The 19259-nt window shown below is 47.5% G+C and overlaps 1 protein-coding gene across 1 annotated transcript in view; it reads right to left on the reverse strand.

Annotated features, from left to right (window-relative positions):
- DENND2D (DENN domain containing 2D) overlaps positions 1–16236 on the reverse strand; it is a 60975-nt gene extending 44739 nt beyond the window's left edge. The window contains exons 1-2 of the mRNA XM_070745743.1: positions 15941–16236; positions 299–477 (exon numbers count right to left, since the gene is read on the reverse strand). Of these exons, the coding sequence (XP_070601844.1) occupies positions 299–477; positions 15941–16004 (243 nt within the window). The 5' untranslated portion in view covers positions 16005–16236. The remainder of the gene's footprint in view (positions 1–298; positions 478–15940) is intronic.
- Between the last annotated feature and the right edge of the window lie 3023 nt (positions 16237–19259).

The raw sequence follows: 19259 nt of genomic DNA on the forward strand, positions 1-19259 counted from the left end.
ACTCTAGGCATCCACAAAATTTCATTTCCTTCAACTCATTGGTAAACTCCAAAGCGCCGCAAAAGGGTGGACGGCATCACTTACTGAGATGTATCCACATACTCATGATAGCTTATCCTACGGTGATGGATAATCTCACCCAGAAGCTTTATGTAGAAATTAAAAAGGAGTGGAGAGAGAACACTAGATGAAATGAAATTGGAGCACAGCCACATATTTATCTCTGAGAAATATCTGAAAGGAGCTCCTGGCAATGTTCTAATTTCTACACATGATGAAATCATTTTCAATTCCTTACCTTTGGAAATTGATAGGTAATCTTCGGTTCATAATTTCCCCTTGTGTCCTTTTTAAGTGAGACCACAACCAGGTATTCAAAAAATGGGTGCCCAGCTGAATAAGAAAAACTGCTTCTTTGTTTCAGCCTTACATCAGGACCAGATTTGTTTTCTGTAGGCTTTGCATCCTGGGGGTCACCTGTAAATGCAAAACAACAGCAACGTTATCACTTATAGTTTGAGAAATGTAAAATGTAAAAATGTTGGCGTAGATCAGACATCCTATAACAAGGAAAGTGAATTATCTGTCATAGAAACATAGAAGTCTGACAGTAGAAAAAGACCTCATGGTCCATCTAGTCTGCCCTTATACTATTTTCTGTATTTTATCTTAGGATGGATATATGTTTATCCCAGGCATGTTTAAATTCAGTTACTGTGGATTTATCTACCATGTCTGCTGGACGTTTGTTCCAAGGATCTACTACTCTTTCAGTAAAATAATATTTTCTCATGTTGCTTTTGATCTTTCCCGCAACTAACTTCAGATTGTGTCCCCTTGTTCTTGTGTTCACTTTCCTATTAAAAACACTTCCCTCCTGGACCTTATTTAACCCTTTAACATATTTAAATGTTTCGATCATGTCCCCCCTTTTCCTTCTGTCCTCCAGACTATACAGATTGAGTTCATTAAGTCTTTCCTGATACGTTTTATGCTTAAGACCTTCCACCATTCTTGTAGCTCGTCTTTGGACCCGTTCAATTTTGTCAATATCTTTTTGTAGGTGAGGTCTCTAGAACTGAACACAGTATTCCAAATGTGGTCTCACCAGCACTCTATATAGCAGGATCATAATCTCCCTCTTCCTGCTTGTTATACCTCTAGCTATGCAGCCAAGCATCCTACTTGCTTTCCCTATCGCCTGACTGCACTGTTCACCCATTTTGAGACTGTCAGAAATCGCTACCCCTAAATCCTGTCTTGAAATAAATGCTTCTAAAGCTAGCAAATTGAAACCATTCCTCACTATTTTAGAACCTATCTGCTACCTACAGACACTAGACTTAACATGCAAGGTTTGCCCTCTTGTGCATCAACATTTGCCCCAGCTTCTTTCTCATTAGCAATACATAGCTAGCAAACATTTATAGCTAGCAGGCACATCAACAATGGCCACATCTCCCATCCCGTATCATCTGTTGATGCACACATCCTCAGTCTTTATGTAAAATGTCCCCAAGAAAGCTTTGATGACTGCTCACAATTTTTGCCTTAGGGCTCCTGCCTTCAAAATAACCTGCTCTGAATTGAGAGTATTCTACATTCACCCCTATGCTGACACCTGGTCTCTTGAATGCCTTCAATAACATCCACTTGGCAGGTAGATGCTAGGTAAAAATCTGTTGCTCTCTTCAGGCTTTCCTTCAATGGTGGCAATTTTTCATTAAAGTTGTTTTCAACTTTGTTTAATTGCATTTATCTAGTAAGAATAAAAAAAAATCATTATAAATCTCACCTACAAAAAGATATTGACAAAAATGAACAGGTCCAAAGACAGGCTACAAGAATGGTGGAAGGTCTTAAGCATAAAACGTATCAGGAAAGACTTAATGAACTCAATCTGTATAGTCTGGAGGACAGAAGGAAAAGGGGGGACATGATCGAAACATTTAAATATGTTAAAGGGTTAAATAAGGTTCAGCAGGGAAGTGTTTTTAATAGGAATGTGAACACAAGAACAAAGGGACACAATCTGAAGTTAGTTGGGGGAAAGATCAAAAGCAACGTGAGGAAATATTATTTCACTGAAAGAGTAGTAGATCCTTGGAACAAACTTCCAGCAGACGTGGTTGGTAAATCCACAGTAACTGAATTTAAACATGCCTGGGATAAACATATATCCATTGTAAGATAAAATACAGGAAATAGTATAAGGGCAGACTAGATGGACCATGAGGTCTTTTTCTGCCTTCAGTCTTCTATGTTTCTATGTTTCTAAATCTTAATCCCTGGATCAGAAAGGAAGGAAAGAAAGAGCAGAACAAAACAAAAGCCATAGATGAGCGATGGGTGTGGGAGATGGGTGGCATAAAAGTTTAATAAACAAAAAAATAAATAATATGTGTATATAAATGGAAATAAGTTATTCTGACTTAGTTAAATAATAAATTACAGATGACTGCATGAGGCAATGTAACTTTTGATTCAATTGCCTGAAGGGAAAAAAAAATCAAGTTTTTAAGTATACAAGGAGTGTAGAGGAAAATCCCTTCTGTGTTTGCCTTAGACAGCAGATTCTATAGATAAAGAAATGAGGAACGTCATTACCAGAGCAGGAAACAAATCTGGGAGAATAAAGCACACATTAACAAGTTGCCATGTAACCAAGTCAGCACCCGATACCCTTGATATCTTGTACATCAGCTGCATTTGAAAAACATGTTAAAGCTATAAGCCACCCTTAATTAACTACTTTGGCTGTGGCTATAGGGCATGCTCAGCACAGACCAACCAATTATATTATAGCTTTTAATAGCATGGTTTATTTCACACAATACTGTAATGGCTATTTTGCTTAAGACTTTAGAAAAAATATGAATTAATCATATAAATATTATCTGAAAACTGTTTTTGAACCAAATGTGGTTGTAAGACTCAATTATTTGAATTGAATATAGGAACAAAATATAGTTGCCCACTTGCTCCTCTATTTCTATGTAGTGTCAGTGAAGACCCTCCAATTGGAACTATAGAATAATTTATTGATTGATTTATTGATTGATTGATTTGATTTGTATGCCGCCCTTCTCTGAGGACTCGGGGCAGCTCACAGCATATAAAATGTTTGGAACAAACTTCCAGCAGATGTGGTTGGTAAATCCACAGTAACTGAATTTAAACATGCCTGGGATAAACATATATCCATCCTAAGATAAAATACAGGAAATAGTATAAGGGCAGACTAGATGGACCATGAGGTCTTTTTCTGCCATCAATCTTCTATGTTTCTAATATAGCAATACTGTACAATGTCAAATCTAATTAAATTTAAAATTGACAGCATAGCCCCATAGATTGCCTACATTGATTGATGACATCGAAACCAACCAAATATTTCCTTTTGGTTGGTTAGGAAATACCAAAATAAGAGGAAAGTAGGAGCAGAATTTACAATATTTTTTAAAAGACTAAAGCTCTGTTCGTCAAAATTGCATTCAAGATAGAATGAGTTTTTTTAAAACCCTTGCTTTATGATTTGTATTATAGATATGAATTATATTGGAATGCTACTTTCAAGAAATATTTCCAATGGTATGCTAAATTATAATTTGAAACTTATAAAATTAAAGTCAAGTTCAGTTAGGCACTTATAAAACTTATTTTGGAGAACTGCACCTCTAAAAATGTTTATATTTCCCAAATGATTACAACTTCTTAAAATATAGCCAGAATCTTTAACCCGGAAAAATCCTAATATTATGTAAACATTATTAGGAAAAAGTGTATTCCAAAAAAAATGTATGCATAAATATAAAATTATTGTAGCATAATATTTTTTAATTTAAATTTATTTATTTTTTATTTTATTTTTTTATTTATTTATTCAATTTTTATACTGTCCTTCTCCTTAGACTCAGGGCGGCTTACAACATGTTAGCAATAGCACTTTTTAACAGAGCCAGCATATTGCCCCCACATTCCGGGTCCTCACTTTACCCACCTCGGAAGGATGGAAGGCTGAGTCAACCTTGAGCCGGTGATATTTGAACCACTGACCTATAGATCTACAGTCAGATTCAGTGGCCTGCAGTACAGCACTCTACCTGCTGCGCCACCCCGGCTCTATCTATCTCAAAAGCGATGGAGATTTTTCTAATATACTGTATGACTTAGTTGAAGCCTCTACCATTTTGAAAAATAAGCTTAAAATCAGGGTGCAAGAGGAGGGAATCAGAAAAAAATGTGATCTGAAGAATCACAATACTATAGTCAAGATTATTTCACAAGAAAATTGACCTAACATGTTATGAAGAGGGCTTGCATAGTTCCTTCTTGAATTGCACAACTGAAATCTGCAAAAGTGGCACTGAATATGAATGCTGCCTTCTTTGTCACTATTGGGCAATATTCTTTTTTAGCTAATTTAAAAATAATACAGAAGAGAATTGCCACTGCCCTCAGATCTACACCCAACATTTTTCTTACCATAACTGGCTGAGGAAGAAGGGAAGAAAACGGAGGGGGTTAAGGGCTACTTTAGTGCTAATTCTCAAATCCCCGAGTGTTGGTATCAGAGAGCAAAAGACACATCCATACCCAACAGATTTCTGGACTAAAACCTCTGTAGGCTCTTTTTTATACATTTTTGTTAATGTGCAAAATTTTTGTGCTATAGATTAAAAAACAAAGATGTAGAACCAGCCGTGGAATTTTGCAAATCAGCAAAGGCTGCAAAACCTACATATGCAGACAAACACGCACGGAGATTAATGGGCTCCTCGCTTCAAAGGCTTCCACTGAAGACTTGGTTTCTTGGAATCCTGCGAGCAGTTTTGAAGTGCTATCTCATCCATCAGATGAAATGCCAGAGTCTCCTCTCCCTAATAAGGACAACAGACTCCTGTGGAGTAATGACTTTCAGGAAACCATTGCCTTTGGTAAGTACACCACCCATTTTGAAGCTTGCATATGTATTTATATCTATAATGATGCTCCAGTCGACAAACTAAATAACACCCTAACCATAAACACATGGCCATCAGATCGTTTAGTAAAATACTGTCTTTTCAGTCTCAAAATGGGTGAACAGTCTCAAAATGGGTTAACAGTGCAGTCAGGCGGTAGGGAAAGCAAGTAGGATGCTTGGCTGCATAGCTAGAGGTATAACAAGCAGGAAGAGGGAGATTATGATCCCGCTATATAGAGCGCTGGTGAGACCACATTTGGAATACTGTGTTCAGTTCTGGAGACCTCACCTACAAAAAGATATTGACAAAATTGAACGGGTCCAAAGATGAGCTACAAGAATGGTGGAAGGTCTTAAGCATAAAACATATCAGGAAACACTTAATGAACTCAATCTGTATACAGTGATCCCTCGAGTTTCGCGAGGGTTCCGTTCCAAGACCCCTCGCGAAACTCGATTTTTCGCGATATAGCGGTGCGGAAGTAAAAACACCATCTGCGCATGTGCGGCCATTTTTTCATGGCCGCACATGCGCAGATGGTGAAGTTTGCGTGTGGGCGGTGGGGAAGACCAAGGGAAGGTTACTTCAGCCGCCCAACAGCTGATCTGCTCGGTAGCGCGGCAGCAGCGAGGAGCCGAACATGGGGTTTCCCCTTTGCCTGGGCAACGGGGAAACCTCATCTTCGGCTCCTCGCTGCTGCCGCGCTACCGAGCAGATCAGCTGTTGGGCGGCCGAAGGAACGTTCCCTGGGTCTTCCCCGCCGCCTCGGATCCTCGCTGATGCCCGCCCGCCGTTTGCCGCTCGCCCCGTTCGGCGGCCGCACATCCCGTTCGCCCGCCGCTCGCCCCGTTCGCCCGCCGCTCCCCTCGTTCTCCCCCCATTCCCCTCGTTCGCCCGCCGCTCCCCTCGTTCGCCCCCCACTCCCCTCGTTCGCCCGCCGCTCGCCTCGTTCGCCCGCCGCTATCGAACTTGCTATCGAGCCTGCTAATGAAATCCAACCCGCAGCGGCCCTTTCCCTCTCCAGGCTGCGGGAGGGGTCCGGAGAACAATGCCTGGCGCCGCGCTCCCGGCTGGGCTTTTTTCCCCCATTTCCCCTCGGGTGGAATTTCAGACCCTCCGCCGGTTGGATTTCATTAGCAGGCTCGATAGCAAGTTCTTCCTCCCTTTAGAAAGCCCCGCAGCCTCCTCCGCCCGGCGAGGCCGCCAGCGAGGACCCGCAAAGCCGCCGCCGCCGCAGCGAGGCCAAGCCGCCCGCTCCCACGGCACGGGCTCCCAACACAGCGCCGCTCAGCCCGCCCTCGGCGATGCCTCCGCGGATCTGCAAACCCAGCCGAGCGACGCCTCTGGTCTGGGCGAAGGCAGTGGGCAGGCCCCGCCGCAGCAGTCCCCGCGGGCACCGCGCGCCAAGGGCCGGCCAGGCCGCCGGCCAACAAAGGGGCTCCCTCGCCTCCCTCGGGCAGGTTTACAAAGGCAGCGCGGCAACTTGGAGCCCGGCACGCCCCGCAGCCCTCGCCTCGCCCGCCCCCGCCTGGCCGGCGCTCCGGCTACCCCCGGCTGAGGAAGAACCGAGTAGCCCCCGCCCTCCCCCGCCTGGCTCCCTTCAGCCCCCCGGGGCCAAGCGGGCGGGGGGCGGGCGGGACTTCGCCTGTCTCCGCTGCCAGCATCGCCCCTCCGGCGGGCCGGCCTCCCCCGCCCGCCTCTGCTGCAGCCGCCGCCGCCTCCCCGACTGGCACAAAAGGGCCCCGCCCGCCCCGCCCCGAACCTTACCTTGCGAGTTTTTGGCTGCGGGGGGAGAAGTAGGATTTTCCTAACTCCCTCCCCCTGCAGCCAAAAACTCAAAGCCTGTATCCTGCCGCCCGGTTTACCCAGGACACGAGCGGCGAAGTGACTTGGAGGAATGGAAAGTCCAAACCGCCCGGTTTCAGTGGGGTTTCCCCGTTGCCCAGGGATTCCTTCGCCCGAACGGAGGTGGCTGTGGTGTGTTCAGGAATCCCTGGGCAACGGGGAAACCCCACTGAAACCGGGCGGGTTAAGCCTCCTTCGGCGACTGCGGAACTGCTTGCTGTCAACTTTGCACTGGGCAAAGAACTCTTCACCTCCCGCCAGGCACGGACGAAAGGCGTGGAAGTCTATTGTAGCAGCTGCTACAGCGGAGACATTTGGGGGGGGGGGGGGAGGCAGGAGGCAGGAGATCCGGCCCTTCACTTGCCCTCCCAGCAAAAGGCAAAGCCGCGCAGCTCCCCAGCCGCCAAAGGAGGCTTAACCCCACCCCTCTGTCCCACTCATCGCCCGTGGTCGGCATAACCTCCTCCTGCCTATCCCCGCTTTTCTGCCGGCCACGGGCGATGGGTGGGACAGAGGGGTGGGGTTAAGCCTCCTTTGGCGGCTGGGGAGCTGCGCGGCTTTGCCTTTTGCTGGGAGGGCAAGTGAAGGGCCAGATCTCCTGCCTCCTGCCTCCCCCCCAAAATGTCTCCGCTGTAGCAGCTGCTACAATAGACTTCCACGCCTTTCGTCCGTGCCTGGCGGGAGGTGAAGAGTTCTTTGCCCAGTGCAAAGTTGACAGCAAGCAGTTCCGCAGTCGCCGAAGGAGGCTTAACCCGCCCGGTTTCAGTGGGGTTTCCCCGTTGCCCAGGGATTCCTGAACACACCACAGCCACCTCCGTTCGGGCGAAGGAATCCCTGGGCAACGGGGAAACCCCACTGAAACCGGGCGGGTTAAGCCTCCTTCGGCGACTGCGGAACTGCTTGCTGTCAACTTTGCACTGGGCAAAGAACTCTTCACCTCCCGCCAGGCACGGACGAAAGGCGTGGAAGTCTATTGTAGCAGCTGCTACAGCGGAGACATTGGGGGGGGGAGGCAGGAGGCAGGAGATCTGGCCCTTCACTTGCCCTCCCAGCAAAAGGCAAAGCCGCGCAGCTCCCCAGCCGCCAAAGGAGGCTTAACCCCACCCCTCTGTCCCACCCATCGCCCGTGGCCGGCAGAAAAGCGGGGATAGGCAGGAGGAGGTTATGCCGACCACGGGCGATGAGTGGGACAGAGGGGTGGGGTTAAGCCTCCTTTGGCGGCTGGGGAGCTGCGCGGCTTTGCCTTTTGCTGGGAGGGCAAGTGAAGGGCCGGATCTCCTGCCTCCTGCCTCCCCCCCAAAATGTCTCCGCTGTAGCAGCTGCTACAATAGACTTCCACGCCTTTCGTCCGTGCCTGGCGGGAGGTGAAGAGTTCTTTGCCCAGTGCAAAGTTGACAGCAAGCAGTTCCGCAGTCGCCGAAGGAGGCTTAACCCGCCCGGTTTCAGTGGGGTTTCCCCGTTGCCCAGGGATTCCTTCGCCCGAACGGAGGTGGCTGTGGTGTGTTCAGGAATCCCTGGGCAACGGGGAAACCCCACTGAAACCGGGCGGGTTAAGCCTCCTTCGGCGACTGCGGAACTGCTTGCTGTCAACTTTGCACTGGGCAAAGAACTCTTCACCTCCCGCCAGGCACGGACGAAAGGCGTGGAAGTCTATTGTAGCAGCTGCTACAGCGGAGACATTGGGGGGGGGGAGGCAGGAGGCAGGAGATCTGGCCCTTCACTTGCCCTCCCAGCAAAAGGCAAAGCCGCGCAGCTCCCCAGCCGCCAAAGGAGGCTTAACCCCACCCCTCTGTCCCACCCATCGCCCGTGGCCGGCAGAAAAGCGGGGATAGGCAGGAGGAGGTTATGCCGACCACGGGCGATGAGTGGGACAGAGGGGTGGGGTTAAGCCTCCTTTGGCGGCTGGGGAGCTGCGCGGCTTTGCCTTTTGCTGGGAGGGCAAGTGAAGGGCCGGATCTCCTGCCTCCTGCCTCCCCCCCAAAATGTCTCCGCTGTAGCAGCTGCTACAATAGACTTCCACGCCTTTCGTCCGTGCCTGGCGGGAGGTGAAGAGTTCTTTGCCCAGTGCAAAGTTGACAGCAAGCAGTTCCGCAGTCGCCGAAGGAGGCTTAACCCGCCCGGTTTCAGTGGGGTTTCCCCGTTGCCCAGGGATTCCTTCGCCCGAACGGAGGTGGCTGTGGTGTGTTCAGGAATCCCTGGGCAACGGGGAAACCCCACTGAAACCGGGCGGGTTAAGCCTCCTTCGGCGACTGCGGAACTGCTTGCTGTCAACTTTGCACTGGGCAAAGAACTCTTCACCTCCCGCCAGGCACGGACGAAAGGCGTGGAAGTCTATTGTAGCAGCTGCTACAGCGGAGACATTGGGGGGGGGGGGAGGCAGGAGGCAGGAGATCTGGCCCTTCACTTGCCCTCCCAGCAAAAGGCAAAGCCGCGCAGCTCCCCAGCCGCCAAAGGAGGCTTAACCCCACCCCTCTGTGCCACCCATCGCCCGTGGCCGGCAGAAAAGCGGGGATAGGCAGGAGGAGGTTATGCCGACCACGGGCGATGAGTGGGACAGAGGGGTGGGGTTAAGCCTCCTTTGGCGGCTGGGGAGCTGCGCGGCTTTGCCTTTTGCTGGGAGGGCAAGTGAAGGGCCGGATCTCCATTCCTCCAAGTCACTTCGCCGCTCGTGTCCTGGGTAAACCGGGCGGCAGGATACAGGCTTTGAGTTTTTGGCTGCAGGGGGAGGGAGTTAGGAAAATCCTACTTCTCCCCCCGCAGCCAAAAACTCGCAAGGTAAGGTTCGGGGCGGGGCGGGCGGGGCCCTTTTGTGCCAGTCGGGGAGGCGGCGGCGGCTGCAGCAGAGGCGGGCGGGGGAGGCCGGCCCGCCGGAGGGGCGATGCTGGCGGCGGAGACAGGCGAAGTCCCGCCCGCCCCCCGCCCGCTTGGCCCCGGGGGGCTGAAGGGAGCCGGGCGGGGGAGGGCGGGGGCTACTCGGTTCTTCCTCAGCCGGGGGTAGCCGGAGCGCCGGCCAGGCGGGGGCGGGCGAGGCGAGGGCTGCGGGGCGTGCCGGGCTCCAAGTTGCCGCGCTGGAGGCGAGGGAGCCCCTTTGTTGGCCGGCGGCCTGGCCGGCCCTTGGCGCGCGGTGCCCGCGGGGACTGCTGCGGCGGGGACTGCCCACTGCCTTCGCCCAGACCAGAGGCGTCGCTCGGCTGGGTTTGCAGATCCGCGGAGGCATCGCCGAGGGCGGGCTGAGCGGCGCTGTGTTGGGAGCCCGTGCCGTGGGAGCGGGCGGCTTGGCCTCGCTGCGGCGGCGGCGGCTTTGCGGGTCCTCGCTGGCGGCCTCGCCGGGCGGAGGAGGCTGCGGGGCTTTCTAAAGGGAGGAAGAACTTGCTATCGAGCCTGCTAATGAAATCCAACCGGCGGAGGGTCTGAAATTCCACCCGAGGGGAAATGGGGGGAAAAAGCCCAGCCGGGAGCGCGGCGCCAGGCATTGTTCTCCGGACCCCTCCCGCAGCCTGGAGAGGGAAAGGGCCGCTGCGGGTTGGATTTCATTAGCAGGCTCGATAGCAAGTTCGATAGCGGCGGGCGAACGAAGCGAGCGGCGGGCGAACGAGGGGAGTGGGGGGCGAACGAGGGGAGCGGCGGGCGAACGAGGGGAGTGGGGGGCGAACGAGGGGAGCGGCGGGCGAATGAGGCAAGCGGCGGGCGAACGAGGGGAGTGGGGGGCGAACGAGGGGAGCAGCTGGCGAACGGGGCGAGCGGCGGGCGAACGGGACGTGCGGCCGCCGAACGGGGCGAGCGGCAAACGGCGGGCGGGCATCAGCGAGGATCCGAGGCGGCGGGGAAGACCCAGGGAACGTTCCTTCGGCCGCCTAGCAGTTGATCTGCTCGGCAGCGCAGCACCAGCGAGGAGCCGAAGATCTTCGGCTCCTCGCTGCTGCTGCGCTGCCGAGCAGATCAGCTGCTAGGCGGCCGCTCGAGAGCAAGAGGGGGAGAGAAAGAGAGAGAAGGAAAGAAAGAGATGAGAGAGGGAGGAAGAGAGTGTGAGAGAGGAAGAAGCAACATAGAGAGAGAGAAAGAAAGATGAGAAAGGAAGGAAGAGAGTGACCTGATCGGGTGGGGAAAATCGCGATATAGTGTTCGCGAAGATCGAGATGGTAACAATTGCTGAAAAATCGCGATATAGCGTTTTCGCGAAGATCGAGATCGCGAAACTCGAGGGATCACTGTAGTCTGGAGGACAGAAGGAAAAGGGGGGACGTGATCGAAACATTTAAATATGTTAAAGGGTTAATTAAGGTACAGGAGAGAAGTGTTTTTAATAGGAAAGTGAACACAAGAACCAGGGGACACAATCTGAAGTTAGTTGGGGGAAAGATCAAAAGCAACGTGAGAAAATATTATTTTACTGAAAGAGTAGTAGATCCTTGGAACAAACTTCCAGCAGAAATGGTTGGTAAATCCACAGTAACTGAATTTAAACATGCCTGGGATAAACATATATACATCCTAAGATAAAATACAGAAAATAGTATAAGGGCAGACTAGATGGATCATGAGGTCTTCTTCTGCCATCAGTCTTCTATGCTTCTATGTTTCTATGTTTCATTCTCTGACTGTAATAGCAAATAACAACGGTAAAAAATGACAATCTGAAGAAATCCTTTGATGCCCATCCAGGATCCTTACAGAAATCAAACTACCTTCAGTGAGCTAATGTGCCTGATACCCTTCCATCTGGATGGATAAGTCGCTGGGAAGGAGTAACACTTGGGCTCCTCCAAGCCCCAGTAGCAAAAACAATTCTATCCTCATGTTATCAACATAAACAGTTGTTCTTAATAGCAGCATTAATGTGGGCAGACTGACCTTGATAATTTTTTCCTAAACCAACTACCGGTATTTCTGTGATGGGGAACCTATGGCATGTGTGCCAGAGGTGGAATGCAGCGCTCTCTCTGTGAGCATGCAAGCTGTTGCCCCAGCTCAGTTTTGCTGCGCATGTGTGCATGTCACCCACCAGCATTTCAGGTCTCTGCAGGGACAGAATGCACATGGTGTGCTGCATGCACATGTGCAGGTCAAGGAGCATGCATGTTTGGGGCACGCGGTTGGCTACATGCATGGGGGCTGCATGCATGTGCGTGGCTGGAGCACATGCACTGCGTGTGGTTTGCATTGCAGGGGCATGCATTTGTGCACACATTAATGCGCCTTGGGCACTTGGTTCGAAAAAGGTTAGCCCTCATTGAACTACTTCATTGTCAGCTTCACCCCATTGACATTGTTCATATGAAATGCTTCCCAACAAAACGAAACAAAAAAGGATTCCGTTGCTATTCAGAAATACTACTATCAGCACTTTTGTTAGCTTTCTATGAAATTTATGTTTTTAAGTAATCTTTTCACTTCACTTAGCAGAGTATTATCATAGCAGAATTGTGCAATACAATGTATATTGGGCACATAAATACACTGACTCCAATATAAGCTCAGGTGTTTTATTTCTTCTTCTTGGTGGAACTGTTTTCACAACCATTTGACAAGTTATAACACATATACACAGTCCTTGTACTTCATTTAGATCCTATGCTAATCCTAAATATTCTATCTATGAACATTATATATACAGTATGACCTATAAAGCCCTATATGGCATCGGACCAGAATACCTCCGAGACCGCCTTCTGCCGCACGAATCCCAGCAGCTGATTAGGTCCCACAGAGTTGGCCTTCTCCGGGTCCCGTCAACTAAACAATGTTGTCTGGCGGGACCCAGGGGAAGAGCCTTCTCTGTGGCGGCTCTGGCCCTCTGGAACCAACTCCCCAGAGAAATTAAGACTGCCCCCATCCTCCTCGCCTTTCGTAAATTATTAAAATGTCATCTTTGCCACGAGACATGGGGAAATTAACACACATACACACACCAATTGTTAAGGTTGATGTATGGTTTGATTGGATTGTGTAATTATTTTATTATAAGGGTTTTAAATTGTATTTTTTTTAAATTGGATTTGTACACTGTTTATGTTGTTGTGAGCCGCCCGAGTCCTCAGAAAGGGGCGGCATACAAATCTAATAAATTATTATTATTATTATTATTATTATTATTATTATTATTCTCTCATGAACTCTAACATTAAGAGAATACATCTGCTCTCTGTGATGCAGATTCACCAACAATCAACATACGAATGAAAAGAATTCTCCCTTCCAACTGCCAAAACAGATTAAATACCAATATGCAAATTAGCCCTCATGTATTTTCCATTTTCATGCTGCATGCTAACAACTTTCAATAATCAGGATCTTTTTAAGGACTATTTAGAATGACCTCTATTCGGGGAATTCTCTGATGACAACAGGAGGCCTCTTCTAAACATTGCATGAGCTTACTCATCCCAAAATGCTGTGTCTGTTTCCCCCTTCCTTTTCTGCTTATCTTGCTTTGAATGACTGGAGAAAGGGGGAGGGTGGGAGGGAGAGTAGAGAAGTGACATGCCTCCTTAGTTGTCAGTTCTCCTATCCCCTGGAGCAGGGGCCTCCAACTTTGGCAACTTTAAGCCTAGTGGACTTCAATTTCCAGAATTCTTGGCGTTGCAGTCTGCCAGGCTTAAAGTTGCCAAGGTTGGAGACCCCTGCCCTGGAGTCAGAGGTGAGCTGCTAAGGTGGGACAGTGACGTGTGCTCACCCCTATGGCTCTGAGTGCTAGCGGAGTCCAGCGCAATTATGCTACTGGACCTGGGCAGGTAGCGAAATCAAGTGCACCCATGTTTCGGTGCAGTAACCATGTCCGCACGTGATTTCACTAACTGCCCAGCCGCTTGAGTTTTTTCAGCGAAAACGTTCTGGATATTGCAAACAATCATCCCGGCGGAGAGTTGCCCCCCCCCTGAAATGTTTATTTCTTCCTAGGAGGGGCATAACAGAAAATAATTGAGAAACACTGGATTAGGTGAATGTGAGTGACTGGTTTTAAGAAATTGGGATATTAGGATGTTTTTAGATTTAAATTTCTAGATGTTTTGTATTTTTCTTGCTGTGCACCACCCTGAGTCTGAGGAGAAGGACAGCATAGTTAAATCAATGTATCTATCTATCTATCTATCTATCTATCTATCTATCTATCTATCTATCTATCTATCATCTACCTACCTACCTACCTATCTTCCTGGTGCATCATGTCACTAAGGGGTTTTTTGCATTCCCCAGCTACACCACACCAAGAAGTCTCCTTGTGCACTATGAGACCCATCTTCATTCTGAGCCCAGTCGAACAACACAGTGCAGAGGAACTTTCGGGTACCTCACAGCTCGGGTGGATTTTGCAGTGCCAGGGCCACAAAGCATCAAGGACCACTTGAGCTGCAGTGTATTTTTCCCTCAGCTTTCCTGAGCTTGGGCCACACCATCACACCGCTCCTCCCCCAACTTGTGCATAACCTGTGCTAAGCCCTTCCAAGTCAGCCACCCCATGCTCCTTAGCTGGGATTCCCTCCACTTCCTGCTTAACAGGAATTATGACAGCAATTGAGACTGCAGAGACTGAGCAATGCAGGACATCTTGCTTTTGGACCACATCACTTAATGGTGGAAATTCCAGCTCCAACTGCGGTCATAAATCAAAGATTATCTGTATACAGAACTATAATCTGTGTTTGACTTCGGCTGTTACATTCCATTTGCAGTGTTGCATGAATCCAACCATTATGCTGTAGACAAGAAACATTTACTTTGTGAACAGAACACAAAGGGGGTTAAACCTGCCCCATATGTGCACTTCCTGCTTCCTGATACAGAATTGTTACACATCTGAGTTTACTTCATGCATAGAATAGAACTGAACAGAACAGAATTTTTTAAAGGCCAATGTGATCGGACACACAAGGAATTTGTCTTGGTGCATATGCTTTCAATGTACATAAAAGAAAAGATAGGTTTGTCAAGAATCATAAGGTTCAACACTTAATCATAGTCTGGGTACAAATAAGCAATCAAACCATATTAGAAACCAGTCAATTTTATAAATCGTAAAGATACAAGCAGCAAAGTTACAGTCATGAAGTCATTTATATAAAATAATACCAGGCTTGATGCTGAATGAATCCATCTGGACTCCCCAGTATACACTGTCATACACTTATACTTAAACCGTTTCAATAATGGCAACTTGAGTTTTTCAGGAAGCAACTTTGTTGAATGGCCATTCAACATGGAAAAATCCAGCAGTTGCCAGATCGAAGGTATTCTTAATAGGCCAAAGGTGTACATTACAGCACAGATAAGAGGCCAAGACGTTTTACACTGCTAAAACACTGCTATTAGAACAATCTGAATTATTTTGCTTTAACCAAACAGGTGATCCGAATTAAAATCAATACTTTGCCCAAAAGTATGATTTTAAAAAAAGCTATAATCAATTTATTTCTTCAGGTCTCTCAGATCTCATTATTTCCCCTCCAACTTGACTACAGTTCTGTCAAAAAAAACCCGAGTAGCTAAAGTTTGGTTAAGCGGAAAGTAAACTGCACAAAATAAACCTTGGTTCTGCATCTTCTCTATTTTCCGAAAACTCAGAATGAGCTACTCTGATCTCTAACCGAAAAAACAACCCGTTGCACCTAAAAATAGTCCATCTAAACAATTATCACACAGACTGTTAACGATAGGGTAATAAAAACCCCAACCAGGCAGCCTCGGTTTGTTTATTTATTGTCAGTTCGCTGCATCCATTCAATTCTCCTTCCCAAAATTCCTCCTTCCAAGTTTTCCCGGTTATTCCAAAACGTTTCCTTCCGATGTCGTCACACGAAGCACACACACAAGGGACTTTCCTACCGCGAATTTATCGGAAGAGTGTGTTTGTGTTTGTACACCCAGCACATAAACTTGGGGGTCATTTCCGCCGCCCACCGCACCCCACAAACAAAAACTTCTACGGGGACGGCGCACCCCCCAAAAGGCGCGAATTCACTAAACAGGGTCAGCGAGCGCGTTGCTCTTCCCGAAGAACGCGAAGTACTTGACCGAGCGGGGGAAGCCGGAGCGAGAAGACCGAAGGAGGCGAAAGGCTGGGCTGACGCCAAACTGACGGACAAAGTGGGAGGCAAGAGAGCTCGGGCCGGTCCTGCCCTTTTTAGGCTCACCTCCCCTGGGCGACCTCCGGACCAGGCTGCTTCGGAAGAAGCGGGCGAACCTCTCTCCCGCCATGCCGTCGGCGGCTCCTTCTCCTCAGGCTCGGCCGGCGTCTCCTCAGACTCGCAAACTTTTTGCACCTGGGAAAAGTGAAAGCCCGCTGTGGCGGCGGCGGAGCCACCGGGCGGGAGGAGCTTTGGGGAGGCCGGGAAGCCGCGCTGCAGTTTCCCGAGCGAGGCGGTGGGCGGAGAAGCAGAAAAGCCTCCGGAGGAACTACACCTGAAGGGCGGCAGCCTGCCAAAAAAAACACCAGGCCACCACGTGCGCCTCAGTTAAATTGAGATACAAGCCTGCCCCGCATTGGCTGTGGGGGCGTCAGGCTTTCCGGGTCGGCGCAGTGTTATTTCAGACTCAGCAGAGGCTTGCATTTGTATACCGCTGCAGGCCTTTGCCTTTCCTTGTTTAATAATAATAATAATAATAATAATAATAATAATAATAATAATAATAATAATAATAATAATAATAATAATAATAATAATACAGTAATAATAATCACAACTGAGTTGGGAGGGACCTTGGAGGTCTTCTAGTCCAACCCTCTGCTTAGGCGGGAAACCCTACACTACTTCAGACAGATCCAACAGCTGCTTAAAAACTTCCAGTGTTGGGGCATTCACAACTTGATTGTCATAAGCAATCGGGAAACGATCAATATTAATAAAAATCTAAAGGATACAAGCAACAAGTTACAGTCATGCAGTCATAAGTGGGAGGAGATGGGTGATAGGAATGATGAGAAAAAAATAGTAATAGTAGTGCAGACTTAGTAAATAGGTTTTGACAGTGTTGAGGGAATTATTTGTTTAGCAGAATGATGGCGTTTGGGAAAAAACTTCTTGTGTTTAGTTTTAATAATAATAATAACAACAGATTTGGAAGGGACTTTGGAGGTCTTCTAGTCCAAACCCCTGCTTAGGCAGGAAACCCTATACTACTTCAGACATCTGCTTAAAACCTTCCAGTGTTGGAGCATTCATAACTTCTGGAGGCAAGCTGTTCCACTGATTAATTGTTCTGACTGTCAAGAAATTTCTTCTTACTTCTAAGTTACTTCTCTCCTTGTTTAGTTTCCACCCATTGCTTCTTGTTCTACCCTCAGGTGTTAAGTTGACTCCTTCTTTGTGGCAACCCCTGCTATTAGAACACTGCTATCATGTCCCCCCTGGTCCTTTTCATTAAACTAGCCATGCCCAGTTCTTGCAACCGTTCAAGACCAATCCTGTGGGCTCTTATTTATTATTTATTTATTATTTATTAATTGGATTTGTATGCCGTCCCTCTCCGTGGACTCGGGGCGGCTCACAACAAACATTGAATACATAGTAAAACGATTTGATCCCATTAATTACGATTAAAAGACTTTAAAAGATCTTAAAATTTTGAAAACATTCTTATTGGTCGCTGTGAGCTATGCGGTAAAAGGCGATGCACTCAGCATCCTGGAGAAGTGCAATACACATGCTAAGACCTATTATTTTTTTCTAAATCCAAGTTTTTCTTAAATAGCAACTCCACCCCTACAGGACAAAATCAAAACAGTTCATGGGGGATCACACACACGATTCCCCCATGTGTGAGCACCCTCACAAACACTACAGGTAATCGTCAACCTGTGACCACAATTGAGCCCCAAATTTATGTTGCTAAATGAGAAATGTGTTAAGTGAGTTTTAGAATAGAGTTATTTATTGACCCTATGGACACACAAGGAATTTGTCTTTAGTGCATATTTTTTACCCCATTTTATGACTTCTTGCCACATTTGTTACGTGAATCACTGCAGTTGTTAAATTTGTAACATGGTTGTTAAGTGAATCTGGCTTCCATCATAAGTGTGAATCGATTGTCAAACATCCAAATGTAAATCATGTACCATGGGGATGCTGTAACGGTCATAACTGCGAAAAAAGACCATAAATCACTTTTTTTTAGTGCCGTTGTAACTTCAAACAAACACTAAGTTGTAAGTCAAAGATTGCCTGTATATACAGCAGTATATAATATACTAGTAGCTGGATACCCGTGCTTTGCTATGAAAGTGAACTCCTTAGCATGGAATAGAATGGCTAAACTCCCTGTATGCAGGCCAAATAAATCACCTGCTGGTCATGCTCACTGGCAATTGGAACAGAGTTCTTTTCAGGTGGGGAGGGGGAGTAGAACATCTAATTCCTTAGCATCAGAGCATGTTAATAATAATATAAGAAATAACTAGTTATCTAATGAACAAATCCTAAGAAAAATCCTTTCTTAGCAAGTAGAAGCCAAGAGGAACATACAATACCTTCCAAGTTTCAAGTTTATCGACTTTACAGTTCTGGAGATTTCATAATGATGCATGAGTGGTATTTGGCTTATATATACAGTATATACATTGGTCTGGCTGTGGAATACTGCTGTATTAAATCACAGTTTCAATGCTAGCTTATCCAACTGGAATTTATTTAAAAAACCAGTATTAAACAAACTCTCACCAACAAAATATATGCTCACATTAACTTGATCTCATTATATGACTAAGTAGCTTCCTTAATCGATTGTGGAAATACTGTAGCCGTGACACTAATCAACTAGATTAGCAAAATATATGGGCATAGTGGCATTTCTGTTGTGTGCATTTCAGACAATCAAATTCAAAGAATACTTATTTGGATTTTTGGAATGAATTATTAAATGGCCTGCCACAATATTCAATCCTGAGTCCTATACTTGAAACATTTTTATTAAAGGGCTGGACGAAGAAGTGGGAAAATGCTTATTAAATCGTCTGGTTATGTAATATGAGTGAAACAGCCAAATAAATCAAAAACTCAGATTGGTCTTAATAGGGTAGGAACAGTCTTTCTCAATCTGTGGTCCATGAAAGCTTGAAGAAATGATATGATTTAAGTCTTGAGTTAAATCTTGGGGGGCCGTGCCCATGGTCCATAAAAGATAGTTAAAGGAGATCAGTGGTGAAGTAAAGGTTGAGAACCATTGGACTAGAGCAATGATGGTGAACCTTTTTTTCCTTGGATCCCGAAATAGTGCACATGCGCACTATTGCACGCATGCATGTGCCCACATCCATGTTCAATGCTCCCCATGTGCCCCCGCTCCCCCATTTCATGAGTTCCAGTGGGTCCGGTAGGCCAATTTTTCACCCTTCAGAGGTTTTTTTGGAGCTTGGGAGGGCAAAACGCCCTCCCCTGCACCCCTGGAGGCTCTCTGGAGGCCGAAAACACCCTCCCAGAGCCTCTGTGCGAGCTAAAACAATCAGCTGGAGGG

Source organism: Erythrolamprus reginae, chromosome 3, assembly GCF_031021105.1.
Source record: "Erythrolamprus reginae isolate rEryReg1 chromosome 3, rEryReg1.hap1, whole genome shotgun sequence".
Taxonomy (NCBI): Eukaryota; Metazoa; Chordata; class Lepidosauria; order Squamata; family Dipsadidae; genus Erythrolamprus; species Erythrolamprus reginae.